Source organism: Physella acuta, unplaced genomic scaffold (genome assembly GCF_028476545.2).
Source record: "Physella acuta isolate Inbredline_101_S28 unplaced genomic scaffold, ASM2847654v3 ptg001031l, whole genome shotgun sequence".
Classification (NCBI taxonomy): domain Eukaryota; kingdom Metazoa; phylum Mollusca; class Gastropoda; family Physidae; genus Physella; species Physella acuta.
Genome location: NW_026732548.1, coordinates 50,001 through 60,000, shown reverse-complemented (window position 1 = coordinate 60,000; position 10,000 = coordinate 50,001). Strand labels below are relative to the sequence as shown.

At 42.9% G+C, this 10,000-nt stretch overlaps 1 protein-coding gene across 1 annotated transcript in view; it reads right to left on the bottom strand.

The window, feature by feature from the left end:
* The window catches only part of LOC131954805 (uncharacterized), a 23,703-nt gene extending 17,473 nt beyond the window's left edge, over nt 1–6,230 (bottom strand). Inside the window, exon 1 of the mRNA XM_059318598.1 lies at nt 5,036–6,230. Coding sequence (XP_059174581.1) covers nt 5,036–5,954 — 919 coding nt within the window. The 5' untranslated portion in view covers nt 5,955–6,230. The remainder of the gene's footprint in view (nt 1–5,035) is intronic.
* Nucleotides 6,231–10,000: the final 3,770 nt, after the last annotated feature.

The following is a 10,000-nucleotide window of genomic DNA, read 5'->3' as shown; positions in this document are numbered from 1 at the left end:
CTAGTTTCAACCACTGGCTACCCCAGTATGTCCTAGTTTCAACCATCTGCTACCCCAGTTTGTCCTAGTTTCAACCACTGGCTACCCCAGTTTGTTATGTCCTAGTTTCAACCATCTGCTACCCCAGTTTCGCTAGTTTCAACCACTGGCTACACCAGTTTGTCCTAGTTTCAACCAAATGCTACCCCAGTTTTTCCTAGTTTCAACCATCTGTTACCCCAGTATGTCCTAGTTTCAACCATCTGCTGCCCCAGTTTGTCCTAGTTTCAACCATCTGCTACCCCAGTTTGTCCTAGTTTCAACCACTGGCTACCCCAGTTTGTCCTAGTTTCAACCATCTGTTACCCCAGTTTGTCCTAGTTTCAACCATCTGCTACCCCAGTTTGTCCTAGTTGCAACCATCTGCTGCCCCAGTTTGTCCTAGTTTCAACCATCTGTTACCCCAGTTTGTCCTAGTTTCAACCACTGGCTACCCCAGTTTGTCCTAGTTTCAACCATCTGCTACCCCAGTTTGTTATGTCCTAGTTTCAACCATCTTCTACCCCAGTTTGTTATGTCCTAGTTTCAACCATCTGCTACCCCAGTTTGTCATAGTTTCAACCACTGGCTACCCCAGTTTGTCCTAGTTTCAACCATCTGCTACCCCAGTTAGTCCTAGTTTCAACCACTGGCTACCCCAGTTTGTCCTAGTTTCAACCATCTTCCACCCCAGTTTGTCCTAGTTTCAACCATCTGCTACCCCAGTTAGTCCTAGTTTCAACCACTAGCTACCCCAGTTTGTCCTAGTTTCAACCATCTTCTACCCCAGTTTGTCCTAGTTTCAACCATCTGCTACCCCAGTTTGTCCTAGTTTCAACCATCTTCTACCCCAGTTTGTCCTAGTTTCAACCATCTGCTACCCCAGTTTGTTATGTCCTAGTTTCAACCATCTGCTACCCCAGTTTGTTATGTCCTAGTTTCAACCATCTTCTACCCCAGTTTGTCCTAGTTTCAACCATCTGCTACCCCAGTTTGTCCTAGTTTCAACCATCTGCTACCCCAGTTTGTCCTAGTTTCAACCATCTGCTACCCCAGTTTGTCCTAGTTTCAACCATCTGCTACCCCAGTTTGTCCTAGTTTCAACCATCTTCTACCCCAGTTTGTCCTAGTTTCAACCATCTGTTACCCCAGTTTGTCCTAGTTTCAACCATCTGCTACCCCAGTTTGTTATGTCCTAGTTTCAACCATCTGCTACCCCAGTTTCGCTAGTTTCAACCATCTTCTACCCCAGTTTGTCCTAGTTTCAACCATCTGTTACCCCAGTTTGTCCTAGTTTCAACCATCTGCTACCCCAGTTTGTCCTAGTTTCAACCATCTGCTACCCCAGTTTGTTATGTCCTAGTTTCAACCATCTGCTACCCCAGTTTGTCCTAGTTTCAACCATCTGTTACCCCAGTTTGTTATGTCCTAGTTTCAACCATCTGCTACCCCAGTTTGTTATGTCCTAGTTTCAACCATCTGCTACCCCAGTTTGTCTTAGTTTCAACCACTGGCTACCCCAGTTTGTCCTAGTTTCAACCACTGGCTACCCCAGTTTGTCCTAGTTTCAACCATCTGCTACCCCAGTTTCGCTAGTTTCAACCATCTGCTACCCCAGTTTGTCCTAGTTTCAACCATCTTCTACCCCAGTTTGTCCTAGTTTCAACCATCTGCTACCCCAGTTTGTCCTAGTTTCAACCACTGGCTACCCCAGTTTGTTATGTCCTAGTTTCAACCATCTTCTACCCCAGTTTGTCCTAGTTTCAACCATCTGCTACCCCAGTTTGTCCTAGTTTCAACCACTGGCTACCCCAGTTTGTTATGTCCTAGTTTCAACCACTGGCTACCCCAGTTTGTCCTAGTTTCAACCATCTGCTACCCCAGTATGTCCTAGTTTCAACCACTGGCTACCCCAGTTTGTTATGTCCTAGTTTCAACCATCTACTACCCCAGTTTGTCCTAGTTTCAACCATCTGCTACCCCAGTTTGTCCTAGTTTCAACCATCTGCTACCCCAGTTTGTCCTAGTTTCAACCATCTGCTACCCCAGTTTGTCCTAGTTTCAACCATCTGCTACCCCAGTATGTCCTAGTTTCAACCACTGGCTACCCCAGTTTGTCCTAGTTTCAACCACTGGCTACCCCAGTTTGTCCTAGTTTCAACCACTGGCTACCCCAGTTTGTCCTAGTTTCAACCATCTGTTACCCCAGTATGTCCTAGTTTCAACCATCTGCTACCCCAGTTTGTCCTAGTTTCAACCATCGGCTACCCCAGTTTGTCCTAGTTTCAAACACTAGCTACCCCAGTTTCGCTAGTTTCAACCACTGGCTACCCCAGTTTGTCTTAGTTTCAACCATCGGCTACCCCAGTTTGTCCTAGTTTCAAACACTAGCTACCCCAGTTTCGCTAGTTTCAACCACTGGCTACCCCAGTTTGTCCTAGTTTAACCATCTGCTACCCCAGTCTGTCCTAGTTTCAACCACTGGCTACACCAGTTTGTAATGTTACGCAACATCTCCATAGTAAAACATTTAAATTAACCAATAGCCTGATATATATATATATATATATATATATATATATATATATATATATATATATATATATATATATATATATATATATATATATATATATATATATATATATATTAAAAATTCGTAAGAGAATTGAAACATGTTAACGAGACTATGTCTATTGCTTGCAGATAACTTCAGCGTAGAGGTTAATTTAGGTAGAGTTTGTCATGTGTCTTGAGTTTTCTCCCGTCATTGTACAAGATAATAAACTACTATACCAAGGTCGGCAACCTTTTCAGTCGGAAGAGCAAAAAATTACAATTTACAAAATGTCCCAGCTTATAAAGAGCCACTAACATTTTTTTCCCAACATTTTGGTATTTGATAAGGATTAGGTAAATACATTTGATTTTTTATTTGAAATAAATAGCGTTAAATATGAACTTATTGTTTCATATGAAAACAAACCCATGTTTCTCACAAGAACTGTTTAAGTGAGATCTGCTATGATAAAGTAAGTAATCTCATGTATAGGACTATCTATACGACTATACCAATCCACTTTAGAAGCCAATAAGTTTTTTTTTCTTTACGGACACCACTGATTCAGTAGGTGTCTACCATAGCCAGACAGGCCTCAACACGGCAAATTCCGACTAACTGGATTGGATAGCGGTTTGATTACCGTGTATCGGTCACTTCTGTCCTTCGGTTCTCACAGGGCTTATCTTCCACCCCACAGAGCCCAGGGTAAACTCGAACCCAGAGTCCAGTACCTGGCCCAACCGTTTGAAGCTAATAACTAAAATACTACGTCACCCAGGTCAAATTAATGCATACTGACAGGTAGAGGAATGCATTCTCTATAAAAATAACATTCCCCATTTAACGATATTCGAAAGAAGTTGGCACTTGGGCAGTGGCAAACATGGAATAGTAGCCACGGTGCTGGTTACAGCACGGATGTGGGGCTGGACCTGGTGCCCAAGCGACTGTCCGTATACTTTCTACCTTACCTATGCTCACTGTTCTCTGATGAGTGTTTTAATCCTGTTTAAAGTTGTTTTTTATTTACAGTATAATTTTTTATGAGATTTGAACATGAAATAATATAACTTTTAATATTTGTGCATGGAACTCTAGAGCCGCACCTTGACATCAAAAGAGCCGCATGCGGCTCGCGAGCCGCAGGTTGCCGACCCCTGTACTATACCAATTAGGGTTTACTAATTATAACTCCTCCAACAAATCTAGCAACATTGTCTAAACCAATCTAACCGTGAAGATGTCCGCTCTAGCCTAGCTGTAGATAATAACTGGAACATGTATCAAAAACTTTTCTTTTCAATGACAGACAGTGCAATAACTCGTTCAAAAGGGGGGAGGGGGGGGAGAGGTTTTACTATTTAATATTGGTGGAGATTGATATTAATTTATGAAATCGTATTAAGCATCGTTCGGGCATGCGTGAAAATCTTGTAGAATTCTGCTCCTTTTTTGAAGCAGCTTTCTTTTCCTGTCTCATTTTTAAATACTTCTCTTCTATTCTAGTTAAAACCATATTATAAAATGCTTGAGAGAGGGAGGGAGGGGGGGGGTGAGGGGGGTCAAAGTTGGGTTCACATAAAAGTAGAGTAGAGCAGAGCAGAGCAGAGCAGAGCAGAGCAGAGCAGAGCAGAGCAGAGCAGAGCAGAGCATAGCATAGCAGAGTAGAGTAGAGTGGAGTGGTGGAGTAGGGTTTGGTGGGGTTTGGACGGCTAGGGTTAGGTAGGGCGGACTGGGGAGGGGTAGAGCAGGGTAGGGTAGGGTAGGGTAGGGTGGAGTAGGGTAGGGTAGGGTAGGGTAGGGTAGGGTAGGGTAGGGTAGGGTAGGGTAGGGTAGGGTAGGGTAGGGTAGGGTAGGGTACAGTAGGGTAGGGTAGGGTAGGGTAGGGTAGGGTAGGGTAGGGTAGGGTAGGGTACAGTAGGGTAGGGTAGGGTAGGGTAGGGTAGGGTAGGGTAGGGTAGGGTAGGGTAGGGTAGGGTAGGGTAGGGTAGGGTAGGGTAGGGTAGGGTAGGGTACAGTAGGGTAGGGAAGTGTAGGGTAGGGTAGGGTAGGGTAAGGAACGGTAGAGTAGGGTAGGGTAGGGTAGGGTAGGGTAGGGTAGGGTAGGGTAGGGTAGGGTAGGGTAGGGTAGGGTAGGGTAGGGTAGGGTAGGGTAGGTAGGGTAGGGTAGGGTAGGGTAGGGTAGGGAAAGGTAGGGTAGGGTAGGGTAGGGTAGGGTAGGGTAGGGTAGGGTAGAGTGGAGTAGGGTAGGGTAGGGTAGGGTAGGGTAGGGTAGGGTAGGGTAGGGTAGGGTAGAGTAGAGTAGGGGAGGGTAGAGTAGGGTAGGGACGGGTAGGGTAGGGTAGGGTAGGGTAGGGTAGGGTAGAGATGCATTGCATTGTAATATATCAATCACATTACATAACACAACCAAACACAACACAACACACTGATAATGTATACGAAAACACTAACCTGTTGGCGTGAGCAGTCCACAGAAAATGATCAACAAAATGACCGTGTATCGCGGTGCAGCTACTCCTGAGGTGGTGTTGATGTCCCACGAGCGATGCTGCTGGTTCTCGGTGTTATTCGACGACTTGTTGGAGGTCTTGTTGGAGGTCTTGTTGGAGGTCTTGTTGGAGGTCTTGTTGGAGGTCTTGTTGGAGGTCTTGTTGGAGGTCTTGTTGGAGGTCTTGTTGGAGGTCTTGTTGGAGGTCTTGTTGGAGGTCTTGTTGATATTGTCGAGCACACGGAACTTGCCATTAGAGCCCTCAGTGTGAGCAGACTCATCGTGTTTTAGCACCTTGTTAATCATCTTTTTCAGGTATTTCTCACAGCTCATTTGTCGTGAGCTTCCGTTTTCTTCACTGGCCGAACTAGCAGATGCAACGATAAATATTCTGACGTCATCTAAATAGGTCGCTCTCTCCTCCAGGCAATTTTCAGAATTATTCCTTGTTTTATTGTGGGAAATATGACCGACTTCGATGCAATCTTTTTTAGCATGCTTAGTTGTAAAGCTATTGCGTGCTGATTCTCTTATGTTGGAGCTGCTATTCGCGCGTTTGACGGTCGTTTGGCCTTCGTTGGCTTCATCGTCTTTAAGACAGCGACGCGTCTTGGTGCCAATAAGGTCTACGCTTCTGAACCGCGGTCTGTTGCCGAAATCGAAGTGACGGATACCCCTGTCACGAGAAGAGTCTTGCATTTCTTCAGTACAAACGCTCAGACTTTCAGCATTGAGAGATCGGCCAGTCTGGACGCTGTGTCTCTCAGCTGAACGGATCCTATGTCTGAGGTTCGGCGACTGTGAGCGCATTCTCTTCATTCCTCGGCGCGTGAGAGGGTCCAGAGACAAAGGACGAGACAGGTAATTCATGATGTCTTTCATGTTACGGTTTGAAGGGAGAGCGTAACAATTTTTAATGAACTTGAGATTTGTGTCCGAGTACTTACTCAATTCGCTTGACACGTGCCGGAAAAAAGACACCGCTGGTTCATCCGCTGTAACCTCTGCTTGCCGTTTTTGGAAAGTCTTACAGTACTTAAAATTGTCCAGGTTTGTGTTAGCTTCACAGTCTTTTGTGAATTGTTGCTGCTCCGTATACTCAACCAACTCGTTGGGGTGTAACCTTGATATCCGGTTGTAGAGATGAGTGTTGTGTTTGTTTATATCGTCAATAGATTCGCTCTCTACATAGATTCACTATGCCAACACCGTTCAAATGCCATCCGAAACAGTGCATTTATTTTCCCCCTTTTTTTTTTGCGCACTCTTTCTGTTCATCTATTGAAGCGAGTTGCGCTAATAAGAAAAATATGACGTCACGTGCCTAAAATCTTTTATTTATAAAAATAAATTTATAAACCCGTTTAGTAACAAGCTTTTATGTAATAGTTTACTAAAAAGGAGAAAAAAATTATTTAGTTTGAATATTTAAAAATACACTAATATTTAAACAAATGTACTGAATAGTCCTCATCATATTGAACTGTAGGAGAAATACGTCCAACTGGTTACACAGTCAAGCATCCAGCACATAATCTGACAGACAGTCACACATCCAGCAAATGTTATGACAGACAGTCACACATCCAGCAAATGTTATGGCAAACAGTCACACATCCAGCAAATGTTATGACAGACAGTCACACATCCAGCAAATGTTATGACAGATAGTCACACATCCAGCAAATGTTATGATAGACTGTCACACATCCAGTAAATGTTATGACAGACAGTCACACATCCAGCAAATGTTATGACAGTCACACATCCAGCAAATGTTATGACACTCACACATCCAGCAAATGTTTTGACAGACAGTCACACATTTAGCAAATGTTATGACAGACAGTCACACATCCAGCAAATGTTTTGACAGCCAGATACACATGCAGCAAATGTTATGACAGACAGTCACACATCCAGCAAATGTTATGACAGACAGTCATACATCCAGCAAATGTTATGACAGACAGTCACACATCCAGCAAATGTTATGACAGACAGTCACACATCCAGCAAATGTTATGACAGACAGTCATACATCCAGCAAATGTTATGACAGACAGTCACACATCCAGCAAATGTTATGACAGACAGTCACACATCTAGCAAATGTTATGACAGTCATACATCCAGCAAATGTTATGACAGACAGTCACACATCCAGCAAATGTTATGACAGACAGTCACACATCCAGCAAATGTTATGACAGACAGTCACACATCCAGCAAATGTTATGACAGACAGTCACACATCCAGCAAATGTTATGGCAAACAGTCACACATCCATCAAATGTTATGACAGCCAGATACACATCCAGCAAATGTTTTGACTGTCACACATCCAGCAAATGTTATGACAGACAGTCACACATCCAGCAAATGTTATGACAGTCACACATCCAGTAAATGTTATGACAGACAGTCACACATCCAGCAAATGTTATGACAGACAGTCACACGTCCAGCAAATGTTATGACAGACAGTCACACATCCAGCAAATGTTATGACAGTCACACATCCAGTAAATGTTATGACAGACAGTCACACATCCAGTAAATGTTATGACAGACTGTCACACATCCAGCAAATGTTATGACAGACAGTCACACATCCAGCAAATGTTATGACAGTCACACATCCAGTAAATGTTATGACAGACAGTCACACATCCAGCAAATGTTATGACAGACAGTCACACATCCAGCAAATGTTATGACAGACAGTCACACGTCCAGCAAATGTTATGACAGTCATACATCCAGCAAATGTTTTGACAGACAGATACACATCCAGCAAATGTTATGACAGCCAGATACACATCCAGCAAATGTTATGACAGACAGTCACACATCCAGCAAATGTTATGACAGTCACACATCCAGCAAATGTTATGACACTGACACATCCAGCAAATGTTATGACAGACAGTCACACGTCCAGCAAATGTTATGACAGTCATACATCCAGCAAATGTTTTGACAGACAGATACACATCCAGCAAATGTTATGACAGCCAGATACACATCCAGCAAATGTTATGACAGACAGTCACACATCCAGCAAATGTTATGACAGTCACACATCCAGCAAATGTTATGACACTCACACATCCAGCAAATGTTTTGACAGACAGTCACACATTTAGCAAATGTTATGACAGACAGTCACACATCCAGCAAATGTTTTGACAGCCAGATACACATGCAGCAAATGTTATGACAGACAGTCACACATCCAGCAAATGTTATGACAGACAGTCATACATCCAGCAAATGTTATGACAGACAGTCACACATCCAGCAAATGTTATGACAGACAGTCACACATCCAGCAAATGTTATGACAGACAGTCATACATCCAGCAAATGTTATGACAGACAGTCACACATCCAGCAAATGTTATGACAGACAGTCACACATCTAGCAAATGTTATGACAGTCATACATCCAGCAAATGTTATGACAGACAGTCACACATCCAGCAAATGTTATGACAGACAGTCACACATCCAGCAAATGTTATGGCAAACAGTCACACATCCAGCAAATGTTATGACAGCCAGATACACATCCAGCAAATGTTTTGACAGACAGTCACACATCCAGCAAATGTTATGACAGACAGTCACACATCCAGAATATTTTATGACAGTCACACATACAGCATATGTTATGACAGTCACACATACAGCACATGATCTGACAGACAGTCACAAATCCAGCAAATGTTATGACAGACTGTCACACATCCAGCAAATGTTATGACAGGCATACATCCAGCAAACGTTATGACAGACAGTCACACATGCAGCAAATGTTATGATAGAACCTTGCCATCTCCTTATACCACATGTCAACATTATTCAGGCCGGTACGGAATTATTTTCTAATTAATTAACGGTAATTATGTAAAACAGCAATTGTCAGTCGATGGTGTTGCCCCAAACCTGCCCTCACACCCTCACAAATCCACACCTCCTGCCGTCAGTTATTCGTATCATTAGTCACTAGTTAGCCAGATAAAATAAAAAACAAAAAACAAACGTTAATGTTCGATAGGGAGTTGGCCAGATAAATTAAAAAAAAACCAAACGTAAATTTAAGAGTAAATATAAATGTCTGCGATTTTATAGTGGTTCGATCGGGAGTTGGCCAGATAAATTTTAAAAAACTAAACGTAAATTTAAGAGTAAATATAAATGTCTGCGATTTTATGGTGGTTCGATCGGGAGTTGGCCAGATAAATTTTAAAAACTAAACGTAAATTTAAAAGTAAATATAAATGTAATTTTTATGGTGGTTCAATCGGGAGTGCTCTCTCGGCCGTCGGGAAAAAATCGTCTCCAATGTTCAAATGGGGCAACCCCGTATAGTCCTACTCATTACGTGCTGTCTTGTACGTTCGCTCATGCATGCCATTACAGGTTGTTTTGTTTTCTTCTTCACGGTCGTCCCAGTAGGGTGTTCTGATTCAGTTTGAACACGAGCAGCGTGTACCGTGGGTCTCCTGTCACCCGCAGTGTTGAAACCAGTGCAGTGTAGCCTGGCCACACAGGCTCAGCCGTGTGTCAATCGCCTCCGTCTTTATCCCCTGGGGAGGGAGTAAGACCTAGCCCCTGATGCTGGCAGTTCCCGTCAACCCGCTGCGCCACCCTGCTTCAATAGATCCGCGAAGAGCACCACTCTAACAGACTGGCGGAACAGCTCTGCGGAATTTTGAAAACTGGATTTCCGGCCGGAATTCGGTTTTCAAAATTTGTTTAAAATTTTTTTTTCTATATTCGAATGTTGATATTGTATTTTTGTTTTTAGATTTTCGATTTTCGTTTTATGAAAACTTAATTTCTGTAATTATGGCTTATTGTTTTAAGCTTATAATAAGAAAGAAAGTTGTTCTTTATTTATGGATACTACAAATTAAAA